General features: G+C 39.6%; 1 protein-coding gene and 1 pseudogene across 2 annotated transcripts; both read left to right on the plus strand.

The window, feature by feature from the left end:
- The first annotated feature begins 2,126 nt into the window (after positions 1 to 2,126).
- On the plus strand, positions 2,127 to 6,877 carry LOC136353793 (disease resistance protein RPM1-like). Of its 2 annotated transcripts, none has more exons than XM_066305022.1 (2): positions 2,127 to 2,325; positions 3,851 to 6,877. In XM_066305022.1, exon 2 carries the CDS (start codon positions 3,896 to 3,898, stop codon positions 6,638 to 6,640), a length of 2,745 nt encoding a protein of 914 aa, XP_066161119.1. In that variant the 5' UTR covers positions 2,127 to 2,325; positions 3,851 to 3,895; the 3' UTR covers positions 6,641 to 6,877. The 2 variants fall into 2 exon arrangements, with proteins under 2 accessions (XP_066161119.1, XP_066161120.1); XM_066305023.1 differs by having other exon boundaries at positions 2,185 to 2,325; positions 3,848 to 6,877.
- Positions 6,878 to 9,457: 2,580 nt separating this feature from the next.
- LOC136353710 (zinc finger BED domain-containing protein RICESLEEPER 2-like) lies at positions 9,458 to 12,031 on the plus strand (annotated as a pseudogene).
- Positions 12,032 to 26,229: the final 14,198 nt, after the last annotated feature.

Raw genomic sequence — 26,229 nt, forward strand, 5'->3', positions numbered from 1 at the left:
ACGTGCTGAGAGAAAAAGCAGCAACCTAAAACAACAGACTCTAGTACTCCCTCAAACGGAGGTTATAACTAATAAGACATTTTAACTTTGGTCTAAATTAAACTACTTGAAATTTAACTAAATTTATACATAAATATAGTAATATTTATCATAACAAATTAGTTTCGTTAAATAAATAATTAAATATATTTTCATAATAAATTTGTGTTGAGTTGAAAATATTATTATTTTTTCTATAAACTTGGTCAAACTTTAAAGCAGTTTGATTTTAACGAAAATCTAAATATCGTATAACCTGAAACGTACTCTATAAAGACTAAAATAACACCAAAATAACACCACTAACATTTTCCCCTTTTTCCCAACTCACTTCTCTTATTTTCCGCACGCACGCTTTTTAAACTGCTAAACGATATATTTTTTGCAAAAATTTTCTATATGAAAGTTGCTTTTAAAAATAATACTATTAATCTAATTTTTAAGTTTTTAAGGCTAATAATAAATTAATCTTACTATAATCACGTGCTTGGTTTTCCGTGACGCATCCCAAACACAGCCTAAACAAGAACGGGTCAGAAAGGTGCTAGGGGACTGGTAACACTAAGTTTGCCTACTCGTTCAGTTTCATAAGAAAAATTATGAGTAAATTGCATCTCCGATACACAAACCTGTTAGGTGGGTGTAATCTAGTGCACGAAATTATAAAATACTCGTTTTTTTCATGAACGTGTCTGGTGCATGCAGAGGAAGGCGAAAAGGACACTACATGGCTAATCTTATTGATTTAGGGGCTCATTAGGATACTATGTAAACATATATGTGAGAAGGTTGCCATTAAACATACACCTCTTCAATAAAAATAGTAAAAATAGAAAAAGAGCAATGATATAAGGGTGGGAAATATATGAAATTCACCACTTCCTTGACGAAGGATAAAGTAGAGATCAAATTTATAAATATTACATGTCTTGTGCATACACATTACACATATACACGTCACATCCTAATCAATATCAGCTTCGTAAAATTAATATTGCCAAGCTATTTTGGTCCTCATTTGCACGAACTAGACAAGTTCGTGTACCGAAATAAGAATTTCAATGCAATTTACTCGAAAATTATTCACCTGTGGAACCTTTTAAACAAGTTTATCTGAAATTTGCTCAAATGTTTTTGATGCCATATCTCTGACAACCCGACCGAACCGTGAGCGGGGTGAGCCTGAGCGATGCAGCGGCGAGCGCGCGGGGCGGCGACTAACGGCGGCGGTGGGCACCGGCCACCAAGGCGGAGAATGCGGCGGCGGCTGAGATGCGGGCGCGCGGTGGGCGACGAGATCGAGCCGTCGAGCTACACGCGGCTGCCTACACCCCCGGACAGATTGCTCCTCCGCCGCCATTTCTTGCATTCCCTAGGTTTTGCCTGTGGCAAATCTGAACTCAAATCTGTGAATCGCTGGGGCTCAAAATCAGAAGAGGAGTTCTCGTGAAACCCCAGATCTAGGCTCTCTTGTGGGTCTTGCTCACTATTCGGGCAAAGGGTACCCGTCGCATTGATCTTGCTAAGAAATTTTTTCCCCCCCCGAAATAGTTCATAACGCAGTGAGGTTGGAGGAGTCTGCTAAGTCGATGTGCAATTTGTCCTCATGTTGGATGCAATTTTCTAGTTTATACATTTTTGTGATGTTACTGGCTAATTATATTATTAATCTGTTCAGAGTTGGTGGTATAGTAACATGGGAGGAACCTTGATTGTAGGGGCAATAAAAAAAAAGCTAGAAACATGTGAACTCCAAACCAACAAGTCTGGTTCTGCTTGATTTGTTTAAGAGACTAGAACTACATTATGACCCGACTCGATGCATCCAACTTGATCGTGAAAGAGTTTACTTTAGACCTATTCTTTGAGACGGGCTGGTGTCATTTATAACATACAGAAATCTGTCTCAATCGAAGGTTGTTTATCTTTCAGTTTCAATACAAATATCTTGTCAAGTCAAAATAAAATGTGGCTTCATTAATAAGAAGATGATAGTACTAGTGGAGCACAGTAGAATACTGGACTAAGGAGAAGTCAACTTATGCAGGTCAATTTTTTTAATTGTCAAGAACATGGCCCAAGACATCAATGACATAACTTAAGGACGAGGATGCAAATATAGGTACAAAGTTTTCAGCTCTTCAGCATGCATATACCATATCACCGCTCTTCCTCTACTGAACCCTTCTATCAGTCGTGCTGTTCTTCTTACTGGCATGCCACAGGGGGAGATCTTTAAATCCTCTTATGCTTCTGGCTAGCTAGATCAGAAGAATCACTTTAATGGTATTTTTTCTTTCCCTCGTGTTATTTTTGTCCATAAGAGATTTCGATATCATGACTAACATGGATAGGTTGTCACAGTTAATGCATTCTTTTATACATTCTAGCTGGAGTACTTCAATCTTTTGTATGCAGTTTGCTATTTTCTTCAGTTCTGCTCTATGGATATATCTATTACCTCTATGATCACTGGTTGCGGCGCTGTAAACTTATGCTTCAAACTATGTTATTTAAAAAAAATATTTAGTAAATATATATTTAGATGCCATCTTTATATAGTTAAAAAATTTGCTCCCTCGCTCTCCATAAACACAATGGCCAGTATCTTTGAAAGCTCAAAGCTTTATCTTGACTGCTATTATTTCCAGCTAATCTAATATGTCAAGTTTCAGATGTGAACAAATTAATTTTAGTTTCGCAGTTGCTTATTATTTGGATGGAGTATTTGGTGAATCTAAGGTCTGATTTGGAATGTACAAATTTAGGACAACTTCTGTGGAAATTGAACTAATTTACACGAAACTCTTGAAAAATTCCTACCTTTTCTAAAGGAGGCCTAAAAATTTTGGACTCAACCACCTCCTCCCCAAAGAGATAACATTACCTTGATTTTTACAACCATTGCTTTCTCAAAATTTCCCAGTTTTTTATTTCATATTTTACTCCCATGTTTATATTTCTGGGTCATGTGCAGCCCATTAGGGCTGAAAGCAGCAGGCGACCTCCCTAGGGCCAGCAGCACTGCAGGTTAACAGTACCATTGTGGTTATCATTCATGCGTGGTTACTGTTTACAGTCGGTGTTCAAATTAAAGGTAGAAATGAGATCGATTAGTTAGCTACTTCCTCTGTTCCGTATTATAAGTCATTTTAGGTTTGTCCTAAGTCAAACTTCTTTAAGTTTGGTCAAGTACTAATATTTTCAACACAGAACAGATGTACTACAATAATATATTCAATGGTTGATTCAATTTGAGGTTGTAGATGTTGCTACATTTTTCTATAAAATTCGTTAAACTTGAAGAAGTTTGACTTAGGACGAACCCAATATGGAATGGAGGGAGTGTTTCCTTAAACTTAGCGATATGTGCCTTAAGAGTCAAGTTATCCCATCTGTATGAAGATAGGGGTTATATCCTCTTTCTCCCTTGCCCTTGTGGTGCACTGCCTCAATGGCATTTTCATGATACTTGGGTCCAGGGACACCTTACTTGGACTGAGGGTTCTAGTCCCAGCATGCTCATTATATTATATATAAACGTTGTACAAGTAGCAACGATCATGAATACACAACATAACTTTATATATGGTTGTAAGTAAAGCATGCAATAAACTTGTAACCATTATCTGTTAAGTTTCGTTGTAAATAATTGGACTGGTGCATGAGAAGTTCCACCATTAGAATTGAATATATATCATTTCACATTTAGTTTCAGGGTCAGGCACTATGTACCCAACTACCCATTTTATAGTTCATTATGTTGAGATTTCAGCAGTATGCCAAGCTAATCTCCAAATTTATTCAGCAGGTGAGGTGAAGAACACAATTAGATAGCACTTCCCATTGAGAAAGTATGGCAGAAGCTGCAGTAGTCCAGGCCCTCATCAAGATTGGCACGACTTTTGGAGACGCGGCATTGCAATCGCTCAAAGACATCATAAAGAAAGAAGTAGCTCTGTTACAGGAACTACCAGAGCTCGCAAAATCCATTGGGAGGGAACTGGACATGATCAATAGCTTCCTTATGCAAGTGCGGGCGAAGATCCACAGCACTGACAATGAAGTTCTGAAACGCTGGGTGGTGAGAGTACGCCAGGTGGCCTACCATGTTGAGGACATAATAGATGAGTACTCCTACAATGTTGCTCTGCTGCAGGAGGAAAGCTATTTAAGTAGAATGATGCGTGCGACCTACTATGGTGTAACTTTCCATGGCATTGCTACTGGACTGAAAGATGTACAAAATGATATCAAGCAATTGTCGGATACTAAGACAAAATTTGCAGAGTTCTTCAATGAGTTACATAGCAACACTGGTAGTAACACACAATCTCATCTATCACGTGATAGATCCCTCCATACAGTTAAAGAAGGTATTGTTGGTATGACAGAAGAGGTAGATTTACTGAATTCATGGTTATCACCCAATGATCTCACTAGAGTAGTTTTATCTGTGTGGGGTCTGTTTGGGCTGGGGAAAACAACTCTGGTGAGAAAGGTGTATGAATCTGTGAAAGAGCAGAAGATCTTTGACTGCTATTCTTGGATTGAGGTACCACACGAGTACAACAATGATGTAATGTTAAGGCAGTTAATAAGGGACCTATCACAAGACCAAAGCCAAATACCTGGAAACCTGGACAGTATGTATGGCAGCCAGCTGGTTGATATATTATGTGTGGTGTTATCCGGCAGAAGGTACTTGATTGTGCTCGATAATGTCTGGGATGCCGATGCATTTCATGGCATATCAAGCTTTTTGATCGACAATGGTAATGCTAGTCGGATAATCATCACGACTAGGACAAGTGATGTTGCTTCACTGGCTCAAGACACATACAAGCTCAAGCTTAAGCCCTTGGGTGATGAGGCTGCAATGGAACTATTTTGCAGAAGGGCTTTTCATAATAAAGACATGAGATGCCCCCCACACCTGAAGGATCTGTGCGAACAGATTGTGAGAAAGTGTGGTGGCTTACCATCGGCCATCTATGCTATAGGCAATGTGCTTGCTGTCAGAGAACAGACAGAAGTAGCATGGAAAATAATGAATGATCAGTTCCAGTGTATGTTAGAGGACAACCCTGGCTTGGGAGAAGTGAGGAGTGCCCTGAGTGTTAGCATCTTGTTCCTTCCAAGGCATCTCAAGAACTGCTTCCTCTATTGCAGCTTGTTCCCACAGAACTACCGGTTGTCACGTGAAAGCCTTGTGAAGCTGTGGACAGCAGAAGGATTCATAACGAAGAGAGGAAGCAGCACTCTGGAAGAAGTTGCAGATGAATACCTGATGGAGCTGATCCGAGGAAGCTTGTTGCAACTCCTGGAGACAGATGAAATTGGCAGAGTAGCCTTCTGCAAGATGCATGACATTGTGCGTGACTTGGCTCTGTCCTACTCCAGAAAGGAGATGTTTGGCCTGAGTGATGGAGACCTCCAAACAGATCAAAAGGAAGATGTTCGTCGCCTGTCAATATCCAAGTGCAACAAGAATGTGGGATCAATCTTGGAGTTTCCTCGCCTTCGGACCTTCGTCGCTACCAATGGAGGCGCAGAGTCAGACCTGTTACATTCTCTCATACAAAAATCGAAGTACCTTGCTGTTCTGGAGCTGCAAGACTCACCCATCGACATAATTCCAGCAAATATTGGAGAGTTGTTCAACCTGCACTATCTTGGATTGCGGAGGACCAATGTGAAATCACTTCCAAAATCTATCGAGAAACTTACCAATCTGGAGACTCTGGACCTGAAATACACCGGGGTAGATGTGCTGCCCAAGGAGATCTGTAAACTGAAGAAGCTGAGGCACTTGTTCGCCGAGAAACTCATTGACCGTAATCGCCAAGTGTTCAGATACTTCAAAGGTATGCAGCTGCCACATGGATTTTCACACATGAATGAAATTCAAACCCTTGAAACAGTTGAGGCAACGAAGGACTCCATTGAGCTGCTGGGGAAGCTGACTGCACTGAGAACCCTGTGGGTTGAGAATGTGCATCGCGCTGACTGCACAAAGTTGTTTGATTCATTGTCAGAAATGGAGAATCTCTCAAGCCTGCTCGTTAGTGCCAGCGATGAATATGAGGTCCTTAACTTTGATGCATTCAGTCCTTCTGAGATGAAGCTCCAGAAGCTCATCATTAGAGGCTGCCTCGAGAATGACACATTTGACAAGCTTATGTTCAAAAACCTTGGCTCACACATCAAATACTTGTCACTAAGTTCCTCGAGACTCGGCAATGATCCGTTCCCGCTCCTCGCAAAGAACATGAAGAACCTCATCTACCTGAGCATCAGGAAGTGGTGCTGTGCTGAGGAGGTGGCTCTCCGTGAAGGGTGGTTCCCTCGCCTGACAACACTCTTCCTTGGTGACATGAAGCAGGTGCACACTATTGTCATCGAGCCGTCAGCGGTTGAGAGCTTGGAGGCGCTGTACTTGGTTTCTCTGACGGCTATGACAGCGGTTCCGACAGGCTTGGAGCTCGTTGGGTCGCTCAGGAAGCTCGTTGTGTGGGGGCAGTCAGACGATTTCAAGCTGGAGTGGAAGAGGGAGAACTGGGAAACGAAGCTGCGCCATATTCCGGAAATTCGCATTTAATTGATCAAGAACTGCTTAAAATATGGATGGATTATATCTTGCATGACTACTGAATCGGTCTCTGGACTGATTCCTCCTGCTTTGGTTCCACCTGAGTGTGATTTGTTTCTCTTTGTCTGAATTTTACGTTTGTAATATGTCTGAAGTTACTGAACTTCTATGATGTAATCTAAATTCTGAATTTTCTTGTACCAAACTACCGATTCTTGTTTGTGTACTACATATATTGCTTCTTAAGGTCCGTTTGGTATGGCTCCAAACTCCAATTCCTAGCTCCTAACTTCAATTCTAGCTAGAACACTCTTATAGGAGCTGAAGTGGGTGTGAAAGTGTTTGGATAAATTGGCTAGCTTCACGCCACCACGTTCCTTGTTAGCATTTCATCGAACACCTAGTTGGCGTCGCCCTGCCGCTGCCGCCACCATTCAACCCGCACGCCGCCGCTCACCCCCGTCCCCCGCCGCCGGCGGTTAGCCCATGGGCTGCCGCGGCCGCCGCACGCATACCACCCCGTTGCTCGCGCAGGTCTACCCGCACGCATGCTCGTCCAGCCGCTCGCGCCCCTCCCGTGCGCCGCCTGCCTCCTCGGCGGCCGCCATTGCACACGCGCCACGCCTCCGCTACCAGTGCGCCTGCAGTGAGGAGAGAGAACAAGAGTACAGGGGTGTGAAAGGGGGAGTTGAGTGGTATTTTTGTATAAATAGACTAAAAAATAAAAGGCTAGTTGGTCTTTTGGGGTGAAGTGAAGCTGTGGAGCAGTAAAAACCCAGATCCACCCCCATAGTAAAAATTAGTGGAGCAGCTCTCCCAACTTTGTTCCAAAAAAATAGTGAATCTGTACCGTTTGGCACAGCTTCAGCTCTAGGTAAGTTGGAGTTCGGAGTTATAACTGTATAGTGTCAAACTGGGCCTTATATAAAGCTGTGAAGCTTCGTGTTATAAGACCTAACAAATTTTGATTGTTGCACCTGATTTATATGCTACCTGTTGTTTAGGCTTTGTTAATGTAGTTAAGTGAGAATATATATATATATATATATAGTAAATTTGTTTGGTGCTCCAAGGTGCCCGGGCACCATTGTTGAAATTGAGCATATACCCAATTCAAATGAGTATGAAACTTTTTCAATTACTTAGGTATTAATATTAACTACTTTACTAACTAGTTCAAAACAAATTTGAACTGAATTTGAACTTGTTTTTGTTAGATTTTGATTCTAGGTATATAGTATCTATACATATAATTAGTTAGGTATGTAATCATGGATTATGAAATAAAGTTAAATTTGAGTTGTTTTGTTGATAAGTATAGGTATGAATCAAATTATTATAACTAGGTATATACTCACAATTTGAAAATTTTGAAAAATTTGAGTGATTTTGTGCATTTGATACCATGGTGCCCGGGCACCATGGTGCCCCATATGAGTGTCATATATATATATATATATATATATATATATATATATATATATATATATATATATATATATATATATATATATATATATATATATATATATATATATATATATATATATATATATATATATATATATATATATATATATATATATATATATATATATATATATATATATATATATATATATATATAACTGTGCTTTTGTGAAGCACCCCCGCCCAAAAAACCTGATTTATGAAATTTGGTCTTGAATAAAATCCTGAAACTTTAATACCACACGTATTGCTTTCAGATCGCCTATAATTATCAGTTACTGATGGTAGCTTTTGGAGTACTTTCATTTGTCTCGTTTCTGCTTGTACCTGCTGCAGTCTTATAATAAAACCCCCAAGGTCCTTTTGAAACAAAGGATTTGCAGATAAGTTTTGTAGGATTTAAATCCTACTGAAAATTTTCCATTTTGACTGCTCGTGGATTTTAGAGGAAAGTTAGCAAGTGCTTTAACCTTGTATTTCCGCGGCCTGTTTAAACATCTCGTATTTCTTTTTTGTGTTTTGTAATTCTCTATTTTGCATATGCATTTCTTTTGAAAGTCTTTCCGTTTCTATATTTTCTCAATACTTCAATCCGAAGGAGTCCTAAAATAAAATTCTGAAATTTAAATGCAACTTATCAATCCTACATGAGAAATTCTGTTACCAAAGTACTTACTCCATATAAGCTTCACATAGGACAGAGGAAGTCTGTTATATAACTTATGCAAGTTTTTCATAGGAACAGCATTATTTTGCATTCCAAGATTGGTTTCCCTAGGGCTGGACGGAAAACTCGAAGCTCGTTAGCTCGCTCGGCTCGTAGCAGGCTCGGCTCGACTCGACTCGGCTCATTAGGATAACGAGCCGAGCCGAGCCAAGATTTTAGCTCGTTAGTATAACGAGCCGAGCCGAGCTAACTCGCGAGCTGCTCGCGAGCTGAACGAGCTGCGCTTTCTGGACTGCAGGCCGCATCCACCTGTGTCCGCAGGCCACAACCCAGTAGCCCAAAAGCCCCCCCAGCCCACACGCACATATAGGAGAAAAAAAAACCCTAAGCCTCTTGCCCTTCTCACTTCCTCAGTCCTCAGAGTCTCACGCGTGGCCGCACAGGCACCTGGCCGCCGCAAGCTTGCGGCTAGGGTTACTGCAACAGCGCCAGCACGCGACGCGGCGCGCCGGCGCCGCGACCAGCGCCTCTCCGTCCGTGAGTCCACGAGCAGGTCCGGTTCCGATCCTCACTCGGTCACTCATCTTTCCTTTTTCCTCTAGATAGATCTACATTTGCTGATTGCCGAACTGCTACTAAACTGCTGACTACTATGCTCCAGGTCCAAGCCCTCAGTCGGGGTCGCAGCCATGGAGGGTGAGAATAATGCATCGCCGCATCCTCCAAGTTTGGAGTCGAGGAGTAAGCTTCGTGGACGACGAGGAACAAGCACTCGGTCTTCATCGAATCCCACTGTGTCCTTGGAAGTGGTGGTATGTTATCTAATTTAAAATTGCTAGTTCGTACAGTATAGACTTGAATGTTGATTTAATTATTGCTATCCAGAGTGCTGTCCAGATTATTTAGTTACTTCCATGTAGATGTAGATAATGAATTTATCCCCAAAAATGAAGAATGTCACACTTAATTTTAATGCAATGGCAACGATTCAGCTATACATTAATACATGTATATTTCCTTATGCAGCCATTGGAGAAAGTTTCAGAAGATGAAGACGATGATAACAGCTTCGACCATAGGGATGATATGTCTGAAAGCCTACCTACAGTTGATGGTGGAAGTGGAAGCCAGAAGGGTGATGATGAGTTTGATGATGGTGGATCAAAGGCTAAGAAGGCAAAGACAGGAGGGAAAAAAGCTGGTGTTACAGTGTCTCCCAAGTGCAAGATAGCAAGAGGCAAAAGAGCTGAGTGCTGGAAACATTTTAAGGTTATCAATGTCCCATCCAAGAAGGAGAGAGGTGTCATGGTGACAAAGGCAAAGTGTAAGTTCTGCCATAGAAGCTATGTGTATCATCCAGGTGGTGCTACAACAACTCTGAACCGGCACCTGGCTGGTTGCACACAATATCAGAACAAGTTGACAAAGGCTAAAGCTCAAGGTACACTAAACTTTGGTCCAGAAGATGACAACTCTCTTATTGTTAATCCTACTGAGTATAATCATGAGCACACTAGAGAACTGATTGCCAAGATGATAATTGCTCATGAGTATTCATTTCGGATGGTAGAACATAAATGGTTTAATATCTTGATGAAATGGATGAATGGTAACTACGAGTTTATTGGTAGGAAGTCTATAAAAAATGAATGCATGAGGGTTTATGAATCTGAAAAAAATCAACAAAAGAGGAGTTTGAAAGAGGCATAATCAATAAGTTTAACCACTGATTTATGGACGTCTAATCAAAACCTTCAGTACATGTGTTTGGTGGCACATTATATAGATGAGAATTGGGTTATGCAATGCCGTGTCTTGAACTTTATCGAGGTGGATCCTCCCCACACTGGAATTGTCATAGCTTAGGCTGTTTTTGAATGTATGGTAGAATGGAAAATAGAAGACAAGGTCACAACAATAACTCTTGATAATGCTACAAACAATGATACTGCTGTTACAAATTTGAAGGCAAAGCTTCTTGCTAGAAAGAATTCAGTATTTGATCCTAGTTACATTCATATTCGTTGTGCTGCTCACATAGTCAATTTGGTTGTTAATGATGGCCTTCAACCAATAGATAATTTGATAAGTTGCTTGAGGAACACAGTGAAATACTTTAAGAGGTCTCCATCTCGCATGTATAAGTTTGTGGAAGTATGCAACAATTATTCTGTCAAAGTGGGCAGGGGTTTAGCTCTGGATGTTAAAACAAGGTGGAATTCAACTTATAAAATGCTAGATACGTGCATTGACTATAAGGATGCCTTTGGCTATTACAAAGAAGTAGACACCAGCTATGTTTGGAAACCTTCAGATTCAGATTGGGTCTCGTTTGGAAAAATTAGGCCAATATTGGGAACAATGGCAGAGGCTAGTACTGCATTTTCTGGGTCACTCTATCCAACTGCCAATTGTTTCTATCCTTACATAGTGAAAGTTAAGAGAGCTTTGATAGAGGCGCAAAAATCTGAAGATACATATTTGAGGAGCATGGGTGCTGCTATGTTGGACAAATTTGATAAGTATTGGGAGGAGAAGAACAATGTTATGGTTATTGCTACAATTCTTGACCCTAGGTTCAAGATGAGGTACATTAAATGGTGTTTTGCATAGATTTTTGACCCAATTAGGTGTGAAATTGAGATTAATGACATCAACCAAGAGTTGGAAAGACTCTATAACAAGTATGAGATATTACATCGGCAAAAGATGGGTGAAAATGGCACGAACAGGCAATCAACCTCAGCCTCAGTTGATACAACCAGCTCAATGGCTTCTATTGCAAGTGATTTCCAGTCATTTTTGCAATCTACTGTTACAGAAAGTTCAAAATCTGAGCTGCTGATTTATCTAGATGAAGCAAATGAGGCCATAGATAACAAGCATTTCAACTTACTCAGATATTGGAATGTGAACTGTCATAGATTTCCAGTTGTGTCTAGCTTGGCAAAGAGGTTCTTGACTGTTCCAGTGAGCAGTGTATCATCAGAGTGTACATTCAGTACTGCAGGTCGAGTTCTTGATGACTACAGAAGCTCTTTAAAGCCAGCCACAGTTCAGGCATTAGTATGTGCATCTAGCTGGATAAGGGGCCCTTATGATGACAACAATCATCCTCTTCTTGTGGTACAAACTTGTTCTCTCTGTTTGACTTTATTTGTCTTGTGACATACTAATATTTGTCTATATTTATTTAGATTGGAGATGGTGAAGATGATGTTGAGTCTATTGAATTCCCAAAATGCGTGGTGGCAAGCAATTAGTGTCTAGTGGGTATATGTGCTTATTGTCCTTTTTTTGTTATTTGTTGGCTTGTTGTTGTTGCTTATCATCTTGTTAACACAGTGCTGTTTGTTGTACTATTATTGACCCTATAGGAAAGGGAGGAGGACTGAAGGAGAGACATTTTACCATGGATGAGAAGTGTTAACTGACCATGCCTTTTGTGTGTTTGCATGGAAATACAGAATGATGGAACTTAAACAATGTGTCATTCTGCTATGTTAACTTATGTAGTTATGTTTATGCGCCCTTCCTGTCTAGCTGATGTAGTCGTACTTTGCAATTTGCATGGATGATAGTTGATAGATGAATATGTGATGGAGACATGGACGATGGACCTAATTTGTACTCTATTGCGTGTATGCGCATGATGCTTGCTGCTAGCCTGCATGATGGATAAATATGTGTTATATGACTCATTGAAATGTATGGTAGTTTACATTTTACATTTTTTTGTCCCTGGCTCACGAGCCAAACGAGCTAGCTCGAGCTTTTTGCCGAGCCGAGCCGAGCTAGCTTTTTAGCTCGTTAGGGTTAACGAGCCGAGCCGAGCCAGCTCGTTATCTTACCGAGCCTGACCGAGCCGAGCCGAGCCGAGCCGAGCCAGCTCGATATCCAGCCCTAGGTTTCCCTAAACCGCTTTTCTCAGTGGTTGACAAACTTTATCCATGGATTTCTTGAATTTATGGCTAACCCCCTCCACAGGCTGCATCTTCTAGCTTTGCCAACACTATCAATGACTGAGTGAGGTAGAGATGAATTAAATTTAAAAATATACTGTTCATTCAATTTTTTCTTAGGAATATTCGGGATGCAAAAACTTGTGCAGAAATATATCATCAGTGTCGCAATTCCGTTGCACGAAAATGACGTGGGGATGACATCGTGGACGATATCGCACGGCGAAAGCGCGAGACATGATCTCGCGCGGCAGCAGTGCGAGACCGTGCGGTCTCGCGGAATGGAAGAGCGAGACCGAATGGTCTCGCAGAAGCCATCAGCGACACTGTTCAATGGGATCTATTTGATTAGTGATTAAGTACATAATTAACAATTAACTAATAATAATTAGTGTTTAATTATCCTAACTAATTAATCGCTAATCAAGATAATTAACTGCTAATTAAATCGGCAAGGCACGGTATCGCTCTTTGCGTGAGCGATAGCGTTGATTGCTTGAGTGGTATCGCTGTTTGCTTGAGCGAGACCGCTGCGCGATACCGGTCACGACGTCATTTCAACATTATTTTCGTGCAATGGTTGTGCGAGACCGATGGTATATTTGTGCGAAAGATTTTGCATCCCGAATATTTCTAATAACAAATTGAATTAACAGTATATTTTCAAATTTAATTCAGGTAAAGATAGAGAGCACATTAAGTATGAAGGCATGGAAGAAAAGAACGATGACCCTTTGCTCTTTATGAATTCTTCTCAAAACTTAGCTAGTTTCACGGCCGTTTGAGAAATCGACTAGCAACATAAGAATCAAAAATTGGATTTATCAATCACAAACAAACCAACAATTAAATACCAAGATACAAAGAAAAAAAAAATCTTCTATGAAATTTCAACTCTTTCCAAGGTGGCGTACTACTACATCCATCCTCTCATGCATGTTCAAGGAGCAATTTGCTTCGGCCGACCTGCAGTTTCTCTTGCTAGCAATTATCTAGGCAATACCCACCCTTGTACCCGTTTTGGATACAAACTTGGCGACAGTTGAAGTGTCCTCCTGGACAGCCAGTTGGAGCGGGTGCACGTTCATTATCGCAATCAGGGGCGGATCCACAGTTGTACGTAGCTCTGGGTCAGATGACCCTGATGGACTTAGCCAACCCTGTGTATTCGTCAGCATTTTGTAGGCGGTGACCCCAGAAGCTGAAGCCTGCCGAACAGAAATCTCAGTCACAGAGGAAAACGTTAAAACAGTTTGCTCAGTTCTTTGAAAATTTATGCACTCACTACTCCCGAGTCCCAATTAAATTGGTGTATCAGCGCATATTAATTAATATCTAACATGTAGGTTATGGATCGTTGCCCAGCCAGCTTTACCATATTTGATCTGTTAACAAGTTAGCAATTTTAGCTATGTACTGTGTCTATCCGATCGATCCATGCAATTAGATTAGTAGTTTAATTTGCTAGTAATCAACTACTACACATTAGGCCTTTAAATTAGCAAACAAAAAATTGCCGAAGGAATTAAGGCTGAGTTCTTTGCCTAACTTTCCCTACTCATCTCACTCGTTTTCCGTGCGTACGCTTTTCAAACTACTAAACGGTGTATATTTTGCCAAATAAAAAATACAAAAGTTGCTTTAGAAAATCATATTAATTCATTTTTTAGAAAAATTAGTAAATACTTAATTAATTATAAGAAAATGCGTTGCTCCCTTTTGCATGCATAGGAGGTGAGAAACATACCTCCCGAACACAGCCTAAGCGTTTGTTAGCCCCAACTTTTCAATGGCTCCCACTCACAAATTCTTAGATAGTTTTAAATAAAGTAATTTAAACCTCACTGAAATAATCTTAAACTAAACCTCACTGAAATAATCTTAAACCACTCATAGTTCTAAGCTAATTTTTTTGAATCTAGTGTACGTGACTTTATACTACAATGCTCCCAAACTAAATACCTTCCAAACACAACGTTTGTATATTGTACAGGTCTGACCCCAATGACTCAAAATTCTAGCTCCATCCCTGATCACAATGCTCATCGAGCATCGTACCGATGGCCTTGTTTGGATCCTCCAAGCTATTAAATAGCCCTCCTAAATCTTGCTATTTAGGAGTATTAAACGTAGATTACCGACAAAACCGATTCCATAACCCCTAGACTATTTTGCGAGACGAATCTAATGATGTATATTAATCCATAATTAGCGGCTGATTACTGTAGCATCACTGTAGCAAATCATGGATTAATATACCTCGTTAGATTCGTCTCGCAAAATAGCCTAGGGGTTATGGAATGGGTTTTGTCAGTAATCTACGTTTAATACTCCTAAATAGCAAGATTCCGGAGGGCTATTTAATAACCCTCCGGATCCAAACAGGGCCTATGTTGAATGGACGATGGTGTAGATGTTGAAGTTAACCATGTTTCAACCATAATTATTAGGACCGGACCGGAAAACAAAGCGGCCAAGCCTCGGTTCAGGGATTTTCTGGTCCAACCGGTTGAACCGTAGGATAGCTTTGTGATGTAGTTCTTTTATTCAAGGGAAGGTGGAGGGTTCGAATCCCCATCCCAACCTTTTTCCCCCCATTTTCTCAACTCTCTCTCCTCTCGGTTCCCTCCTGCCATCCTTCTCATCATCCACGTGCGGACCCACCAGTCTAGAGGCCCTGGTTTCGGTTTTTTTTCAGCCAGACCATCGATCTGGTTCAATCCTAATAATTATGGTTTCAACCTAGTCAACTAGAGAAGCAAAATCTATAACCTTTAGACTAGTAGTACAAAGAGGAATACCCACATAAGTGAAGGGGAAGTGCCCGGTGAATAGCTAAAGTCGTCGGCTAAGTTTTCAGCTTTATCATGGTACAAATTAAACGGAAACATGCATTAAATATGTATCATGATAAATATAATAAAATCAGGTTACAAACTTCATCACAAATATTTGTGAAAATTCACTTTCAGACCAGTAGAGGCAACATACCAACCCATGATGATGATTTCCCAATCATTCAATACACTGGTGACACTTTGCTCTTTATGAATTCTTCTCAGAACGAGCTAGTTTCACGGCAGTTTGAAAAATCGACTAGCAACATAATAATCAAAATTTGGATTTATCAATCACAAACAAACCAACAATTACATACCAACATACAAAGAAAGAATATCATCCCTGAAATTTCAACTATTTCCAAGGTGGTGTACTACTACATCCATCCTCTCATGCACGTTCAAGGAGCATTTTGCTTCGGCGGACCTGCAGCTTCTCTTGCCAGCAATTATTAAAACAGTAGCAATGAGGTTGATCAGTGCCATCATCTAGGCAATGCCCACCCTTGTACCCGTTTCTCATGCAAACTTGGGCACAGTTGAAGTGTCCTCCAGGACAGCCAGTTAGAGTGGGGGCGCGTTCATTATCGCAATGCTCGTTGAGCGACATTCCTGTGTTGGAACAAGCATCAATTAAATATCGATTGATGAGGGTATAAAAGTACATGCACCTATGTTTACACGGAGTTTTCCTCTCTGCCTACAACCAGGGACTATGTAAATCTTAAATTTTTGCAAGTGCATCAAGAACCCATCGGGAAAATATATTTACATAGGCGGATATCTTTGCATGGGAGAAGATATATTATATCATGCATGGGAGAGCCCTGTGGGTAGAAACGACGATTTAACAAGTGTTGAATACTTACCATGGGAGAAGAGGAGCGCGAATATGAACACGTAGACAACTATTACAATCTTGCAAACCATTGTGAAAACTTGAGTGACTAATTGAGGGTAGGAAGGCAGGGTCAAAATATGTTTATTTATAGTACTTCGGAAGACTAAAAATGACAGAAATTAAATGAATATGCTCGAGATGACAGCTATTAATTCATCATTAATGTTTACTTTATTTGTAACCATGGGTGGATAAGGTTCAAGATAATTTCATTGGTTGTTATTTAAGTTAGAACTTATTAGCTTGCAACTATATTGTACTCTATGAACATAAAAGTGAACTCATTGAGGATGACATGGCGTTGCTAGAGAAATGATTCTAGCTTATTTTGGATGATCATTGATATTTAGATAACTGTATGAAACCCTATGCGTTACTACGGAAGTTTTGTATGACAATAGTATAAATAACATGTAAGGTAGCTAGACGACGTAACTTTATGTAATTTTTATAATTTTCATAGTTGATTGACTACTGAGAGAAATCTATAAGCAATTAAGATGATGTGGTTTATAACCACTTAAATCATATATAGATTGATCATTCAAAAATAAGCTTGAGGTGATATGGCTCAATGAGAGAAAGAAAAGAAGGTAGACAACATAGATTAATCATGGAAAGATAAAACTAAGGTAAATATGACTTTGTAAGAGAAGAAAACTGTAGAATCAAAGTGTGTTTGATTATTACTTTGTGATGAATAATTAGCATGCGTGATGATTGGATTTTAATATTTGGAGATAATTGGCGAAATGGGTTGCTGATTGTGTAACCGGTTAGATCGGATGGACTAGGCCGGTCAGACTAGCCGGCGTGATGGTCTGACCGGCCGGCTCTGTGTCAGTTTCAGTTTCGGGTTGTTTATTTGGATACTCATGATTGGTTCATGTTTATGACTTCTAGATCGATACTATGCGTATGTGATACAATTGTGTGCTAATGTTGACTCAAGTTGGAGAGAACATGTGCTCAGATATGGTTTCTTGGTTGATTCATGTGTGGGTAAGTCTTGATATACCTCCGGAGAGTGTTTGCCGGTGATGGATCGGGAGTCATTTTGGGAGAAGATGACGTCTGGATGATTAGGATATCATGCGAGATGCTTAGGCTAAATATCAATATGCGTGGTTGGTGAAGATTTCATATGGTATACGATGGAGATAATGTGTGCATATGGGATGTGGAGTCGAATTTGGAAGAAGTCCAAATTTGATGTGATTGGAGTTTCAAAAGATTGTTTCTTGTACGAAAGTTTTCCTAAGTTATAGGACTTCTTGTACAAGTTGGGTTCGTGGCTTTATGCTACTTACCTCAGGTATAAATAGAAAGAGGGGGAGTTGAGCTTAGAGAAAAGTTAGGGTTTCGAGTTTAGTTGAGAGTTTTGAGAGGAGTGTTATTATTGCACTTTGTAAACACGAATAGAAGTAATAAAGTTCAATCTACTTTTGAGAGATCTTCGATTTGTGTTTTCTCAGGTGCGATGGTCCAATCGGTGGGACATGGGCGGTCAGATCGACGTCATCGGCCCGGTCAGACCGACGGCTCCATGGCGGTCAGACCAGCGGCGGCGACAGGCGGACAAACTAGAGCAACTACACTAGTTAGACAGGAGGTCTTCAAGCAGTCAGACCGGCACATCTACTCCTGTTAGACCGATCTACATCAAAATGGGTAATATCCAAAACCGACAAGACAACCTGAAACTGACATCGAATAGAATCCCGCCGGTTAGACCGTCAGGTTCGCTGATTTGACTGCCGCATAACATGCGGTATGACTGATGGCACCCGGCCAGTCTGACCGCCAAGGCCAACAGCAACCATCACTTGACAAAACCAATCATCTATTAAACTCCGAAATCTCATCACAAGAGACCAGTCTTTCACATAAAGAATATCGCATACCACCAATGTTTTCATCACACAAATCTAAATCAACTCCTTGATTTTACATCTTGTCTCACATCTCTATTTCGGTAAAGATAACATATTGGTGTGTGACATGCTACCATTAAGAATCAACGGTTATACAACATCCCCACCTTACCTCCCGAAACCCTTTAGTCGGAGAAATGCAATATCAAAATAAGAACTAGTGGTTCTGTAACACCTTAACTTGCAGAAGCCCATCTCTTCTGATGAATAAACCCTCGTTAGTATTGCACCACAATACATTTTCGTTCCAAGCTTCATATGAAATAACAATTGAACCAAAGGTTTCGAAACACATAAGTTTGTATTTTGGTCTGAATCTATCTTAAACTCTCTTTGTAGAACTGACCACACGCCAACACCATATAATTAACATGAGTAACACGAAACTCTACTAATAGGAGTTTGCCGTCGACAACGAGGCGCCTGTGATGACTTCGTCAATCTTCAGGATTTGCCGCCCAGTCTTCGAAGATGTTCATAGGGGTAGGGTTGCGTGCGTGCATTCATAGGGATGAGTGTGCGTGCATTGTGAGTGTCTGCGTTGTACTGTGTAATTCTCAAAAAAGATATGGGATTTACACACTGCAGGGAATAAGGGGGCTAGGGGAGAGAAGGAAAGAGAATGACTTTAGGAAGAAGATGTTTGTTCTGTTCAAATCAGTTCGAACTTCGCATAACCTTTAGATGGGTCAATGCTTTTGTCTTACACAATCCATGCAACAACTAGGTCCAATACATGCGTGTATGTGGCATTATACCCTCTCATTGAGGTTTAGCTTGTCCCAATGTTCCTATATTGATGAATTCATAAACTTCAAACCAATGTTGAAGATATTATAGTCATAAAGTTTTACAAAACCATAGATATTATAGTCATAAAGTTTTACAAAACCGCATTATTCATAATTTTTCTATATTTTAAGGTATAAAATTAATCACATCTCAAATTTATGGCATGTTTATCCATATATAGTATAAATGTTATATCTATCCTTTTGTATTTTGATATAGAAATATGTCAAAATGATTAATGGTGTGGTCTTGTAAAACTTTATGACCATAATACGCAAGTTATATGTCACGTCCCAATATCACTGTGATTTTGTGCAACTTGAATCATATTAGGTGAGGTTTTCTCATGATTAAATTAGCCTAGTTAAAATATAGGTCGACTTCGATCGCTGGCATGAATGAAATCGTCGAGAGTTTAAAAATATCATCCTATGTGCAGTTAACATCTGGCCTAGTACATATCGTTATCTCGTGCAATAATATATTTTGCCCCATTCGCATATTATATACTCTCCCGTTTCTAAATATTTTACGCCATTGACTTTTTTAAATATGTTTGACCGTTCGTCTAATTCAAATAATAATTACTTTTCATATCATTTGATTCATTGTTAAATATACTTATATGTATACATATAGTTTTACATATTTCACAAAAATTTTTGAATAAGACGAACGGTCAAATATGTGCTAAAAGGTCAATGGTGTCAAATATTTAGAAACGGATGGAGTAGTTTGCAGAATATATTTCTCTAAGATATTAGGGTGTCCTTGCTTCGTGTGTCAACGAGACACCTGGCCTCACAAGTCGTCGATCATCTACTCGGCATTCGACGGAGACTAATGCAACACTGATTGCCGGCCCTGGTTTCTTTATTTGCTTAAATCAGAACAATTTGAAATTATTGTACATCCGCTGCTTCAAATCGTTCAACTTTTCCTGAGTTAAATGCTTGCGTGTGTGTATATATACGAGAAAAGTTTATGGTCCTTAAGTCTTAAGTAGCAATACAACCAAAACTAAAATTTTACAAGGTATCGAGAAACCGAGTTTATCGTACAAAATATGACACCTCACAGTATGTCAGAATGGCGAGAACTCACCAATCTATATATCCTATATAGTTGGCAAAAAAACTAAACATAAAAGTTAAACATGCATTGAGCCACATCATCCACAAAACAAGAGCCATTGGATCATTTTCATGATTAATCCAATAGGATATTAAATATTAACGGTTATTATTTTTCATTTATTATGAGGCAACTCAACATTCATTCACCACTTAGTGTAGTATGCTATAAAAATCACTATAAGAAGTATTTTACTTTTCATATGTGAGATGTTTTTATAGGTTCATAATATTACTTATTTCTATGCATTAACATTTTATAACTGCATTGCACATATGAATAGTATGTAGTAACACACGGGGTATCATCTAGTATATGAGAATTGATAGCTATCATGCTCTCGTGAAGTTGCATGGATGAATTTTAGGACATACTTCCTCCGTTTCATATTATAAGACTTTCTAGCATTGTCCACATTCATATATATGTTAATGAATCTAGACATATATATGTGCCTAGATTCATTAACATTTATATGAATGTGGGCAACGCTAGAAAGTCTTATAACCTGAAACGGAGGTAGTATCAGCGAAGAGAACTACTTCCTCCATTTCACAATATAAGTTATTCTAGCATTTCCTACATTCATATTGATGTTAATGAATTTAGATGGATGTATATGTCTAGATTCATTAACATCACTATGAATGTGAGAAATGATAGAATGACTTACATTATGAAACGGAGGGAGTATATTACATTGGTGGAAATGAACAGATGATTAACAAACGTATCAACAAAGAGAACTACATTACTACTAACATAACCCTAGGCATGAAGAAAAAACAAGTACTAGATTGTTTTTGACAACTGAGGTATTAGGGTTCTGCTGAGTCCGGAGGGGTGGTCTTGTCTCGTATAGAGAGGTCGTATTTTTCTGCATTAGTAGTAACTAGAAAAAATGCCCGTGCGTTGCAACGGGTAAATGCTATTTTAATTTTGTTATTGTTATACGGTTTAGGTAGGGCAAAATTGACTGTAGGAATTCTCTTTGATATATATTTTTTTAGAAAATCATGAGCTGCAATGAGGAGTATGTATTTCATCTTAAGTTAGCATGCGAGTTTTTTTTAAAGAGATTTCTTATACAACTCCTTTTATATTTTCAAAAGCAAACAAGCTTAAAATCCAACTCAAATATGGATCTATATTTTCAAACGCGCACGAATTTAAAAACTGACTCAAACACAGATAACATAACAAAATACCGACAAAAATATTTTCAATTTTTATAATAGTAAAGATAAACAAGAGGACGGCTTGGTCTAGGTTACTGGTGCTTATCCTAATGACTTGGTCAACGTGCATGCACGGGCTGACTTGAGGACAACGGCAGATTGGCCTAAGATGTCGATTTGCATATGCACGTGTGCTGTGGTGTGCGGACTGCAAACTTGTGCCTGACAGGAGCAGTTCATGGGCTGCCCAGTTGGTAGCTTGGGCCAGGCGGGGCTTTTTCATACGCGAGCGCAGTTACGGATATGGAAATTAATCGGATAGTAAGCTGATCCGAGGGAGACGAAAAACACAAGGCAAAATACCCAGACGTACACCGATTCGGAATTGGCTGACGTACGAAAAGTTATGCAAAAACATCTTAAACTTTTATAATAGTAGAGATAATAGAATGGTTTCATTATCTAAAATTACCTCGCTGCAGATAGTTTGACTTTACTAAAGGATAATTTTACATATTAGACTAAAGAATAGCTATACCCAACCAATCCATTCAATCAATGGAAGATTCCCACGGAACAACATAGCTTTTTGCATCCATAAAAACAACTAACTTACCTTTGCTCCGGGGGACCCTACAATCCCTGAGAAGGTGGTCTCCCTCTCTCATTGAAGCACTATACTGTGCATGATTATTCAAATCACTTAATTAAAATTTGGTCTAAAAATTATCCAAAATGAATTAAATCATTAGAAAGTTCGCAGTCCAATCTCAGACCGGAGATGTTCTGATCTACACCGTACATGAACATGGAAATGTTTGTATTCACCCAAGAGTTCGCTATTGCTGTTTACCGGGAACCAAAGGTGCCAAATTTTGGTCTAGATGACGCTTACATAATCCACAAGATGAAAAGACCATTATAAATGTGTGTGCTGGTTTTTTTAAAAAATCCGGCACATAAACTGACCGAACCGGAGATTTAGAAATTTTGTCGAGTGAATGGAAGAGGAGCCGAGCGCTTTATCTCGAGCGTATCCTCTCCCCCTCACGTGTTTTCACCGACTTGCTCCCTTCTCTCCCCCCCCCCCCCCCCGCCCTCTTCATTCCACCTCTTCGATATAGATGGTTTGAAGGCACGGTGAATGGCGCGGGCTCTAGCTGGTGCGCTCTTTGTACGCCGTGCTTTCCTACACCTGTTCCTCCACCCACTAGGGTGGCCGGATTTGTCGCCATGAGCACGGGCCTGGGCAGATCCACCAATGCGAGCTCGGGGCTTGTCGATCTGCCACCACGTGCTTGGGGGTGTTGGAATTTAATCCAATTAATTAATTGAGTCATAGCCTAAACATTTTGACTCATTTAGAAACTTCTACTAAATTCTTTATTTTATTCATCAATCTCAATTATTCTTATATGGTTCGAAAACCATTTAGATGAACACTTTAATGTCTTATTTTGTTCATCCATCTCAATTTATTCTTACATGGTTCGAAAACCATTTGGATGAACGTTTATTTTTAATGTCTAATAAGGTGAACAAGCTTTATTTAGTGTTTAGCACCATAATCCAATCTCATAACTTCATTTGATTTTAGCATTAGTGTCTTAAATTTCTTAAAGGAAATGGGAGGTCGCTTATGGGTAAACATAGCCATAAATGATCATTTGTTGGCTAATTTCTTAACTTAGTGAAATTTTCACTTAAAGCTAAACAACGCCATTAAAATCTAAGGGAAAGAATATCTCTACCTCATGAGACGTTTCAAACTCCCCTAGTTATGTGACATAAGCGACAATGACACAAATTCAAAGACGTCTTACTTCCATCATTATAGAATAATTATTCTCCTCATTCTTGTTTAAGCTTAGTTCACTAATGACACAGCGGAATTTAAAACATCATCAATGTTTGATTAAGTCCACAAATGGATTTCTTGTGTCTGCACCCTATATGTGACTTGTCTTTCCATAACAAAACTCTCAAGCTATGTTATGTATATTTAATTGTGCAAGTCACAAATTAAGAGATACAAAATTCTAGCATCCACATAATGGAGCTATGAGTCATAAATAAGGTAGAATAATCTTCTCTTATTAGAGCTCTTGATGAGCTCCCACTGATTTTATAATTTATGTAATGGAAGCATAATACCTTATGAACTTGAATCACTTGATTTTACTTTAGCTTTTCTTAGCGAATTATCATCTCAGTAATGATAGATGTCAAAAATTTCTATGGGTGAAGTGTCTCGACCTTAATGAGACGTATATTCTCCCCTAGAAATATGGCCGAAAAATAAGGCCATAATTTCGACAACGTTTCATAATGATTCAACCCAAAATAATGCTATTAATCTTCTTATTTAACTACTTTCTTGAATCAGGACATTAAGCATGTCCCTATTTCTTGCAAAGAACTTACACAAGAAAATTTCAAGAGTAGCATACATAGGACATAGAGGCAATTTTATTTCCCCTTGCGAGGAAATTGAGGGGGAAGAAGCCAAGGAGGCGACGCCAAGCTGATGCTTCCCATTCCCGGCGAGGGACGGTCCAAGATGGCACGCGCACGAGAAGACCGACGCGGCCGCAAGGAGGTGAAGTGGCGGCGATGCCGCTTCCCGGAAAAATTCCGGTGGATTTAGGGGCTTCAAAATCCGGTAAATTCCCGAACTCAAAACCCTAATCTTGAGTTTAATTTGGATTTAATTCAGGTTTTGGTCTTAGGGTTCTTAAAACAAAAATTAGGGTTCTTCGAATTTTGGGGATTTTGGGCCGATTTGCTCCGCCTTATTGGGAATTTCGGGAAATTTCAATCTTGTTTATTCCCTTTGCTTAATAGTGGGGAATTTCAATCTAGTTTATCCTCTTTCTTGTTTGCTGAGTGCTAGCCGAAAGCTTAGCTTCAGTCTAGGAATTCCTAGTGTGAGAATTGGGAATTTCAATCTCGCTTATCCCAATCCTCTTCTTCTCTTAAATTCTACTACTAAGCAACGAAATTAAATTCTTCAATAACTTTGCTTCTTCTACTGTTGACCGAGACCAACAGTATAGCATGGCTTAATATGCAACCAAGACTTAAAAAAATTAATCTAATCTAATTCAAAATTGTTCAGGCCGAATCAATCTTGAACTTTGTAAGGGTGGCTTCTAATCACAGGGATCATGTGATTATGAGGGAACATGAAGGCTAAGCTAAGCTCTGATATCACAATGTTGGAATTTAATCCAATTAATTCATTGAGTCTTAGCCTAAACATGATCACCTCTTGCTTATGTGGAAATTAATTGATCTACTGACCTGTGTTTGAAGCCATTGCTGTTCTTCTTTCTTCTTCTTCTAGAGATACCTCACGAACCTCTTCCATTGTCTAATCGATCGGGCGATTGATTTAGGGTTTGAGATTAGAGAGAGTCGAGTCGTCACCCTGCCTCCCTCCTTCTCTTTCTTTATATAAGCGACACTGGTGGGGCTCGAGGGCTTATCTCAATCTAAAATTCGAATCTATTTTGTACCGATCACACAAAACAGATTTATCTCTTAGTTTGTTTCTTGTTAGGATAAGAAAACCGGTGGGATTTTAACCTTCTCCTAACTAACCGGCATTAGCCGATAAAATCAACTAACAGTGGGTGACTGCATTCACCATCGATGACGGGAGCAGAGGCGACGGTGGTATCTGGGGATGGCATTGGATATTGATTTTGTTTTTTTCAATGTTGATTATGTGATTGTGTTCTTGGGTGTTGGCGATCGGGAGCTACTCGAGCCGCTTGATGCATCCGCTCGAATCAAGCCGATGCATTGAACTGGCCTTTTTTTTTTATATGCATGGAAGCTCAAAAGTGACGGTTCTAAAAACTGGCACTTTTGTTCTGCCTCATCGTGCCGTCTGCTGGGCGTCGGCTGGGAAATCTAGTATCTATGTGGTTTCCCCAGCTGGCACAATGTTGCTTTTTCTTTTTTTTTTCTTTTTTTTTTTGTAGTGACAATACCAAACAGATGATTCTAGCTTGCTGCCAGACAAGAGGCCCTTCCGATCACATGATGGACTCAGGTTGGGATCGAGGCTTCTCATTTTTTAGTTGCTTTAATTTGTCTCTTTTGGTGCCTCTAAAAATATTTACGTACTACCATGCTCCTTTAACTATTGTGTTACTTTTTTTTTTCGTCTTTCAGTGTACGGCATCCCTAAAAAGAGTAAAAACTAAGGAGTAAAAACTATTGTTACTAAGGAGTAAAAACTATTATTGAAAATCCTGTCGTTACCCTGCAGCCAAATATTCCAGCAACGTGTAGATGAAAATGCCGTCAAAGAGCATCCTGTGTACCATTGATTTGCTTATTTCTGCATGCCGACCACCACGTCACCACGGTTTAGCCAAGTGAAAATTAAATCCTTGTCAAGACGTCAGAGCACTGAAAATGATATCATTTGTAAACTGAACAAATGAATGGAGCACAATACTCTCCGAAGTTTAACATAACGTCTCCATGTATCCTAAAGACTGGGGTATATGACATTTGAATAGAAGATACCCCTTTTGAATAATTGTTCAGGAAATGTCTACGAAACTTCCTCAATAATGATTCGCATTTGGTATTTGATAGTCCTGAAAAGCGCCCCCTCACTGTGTCATCTTCCTCCTGTCAACACTGGCTCTACCGAACTTTGAAGTAGCTAGCACTCTCAACTCTCAGGTCGAAGCATAACTCC

This window comes from Oryza sativa, chromosome 10 (assembly GCF_034140825.1).
Source record: "Oryza sativa Japonica Group chromosome 10, ASM3414082v1".
NCBI classification, from domain to species: Eukaryota; Viridiplantae; Streptophyta; class Magnoliopsida; order Poales; family Poaceae; genus Oryza; species Oryza sativa.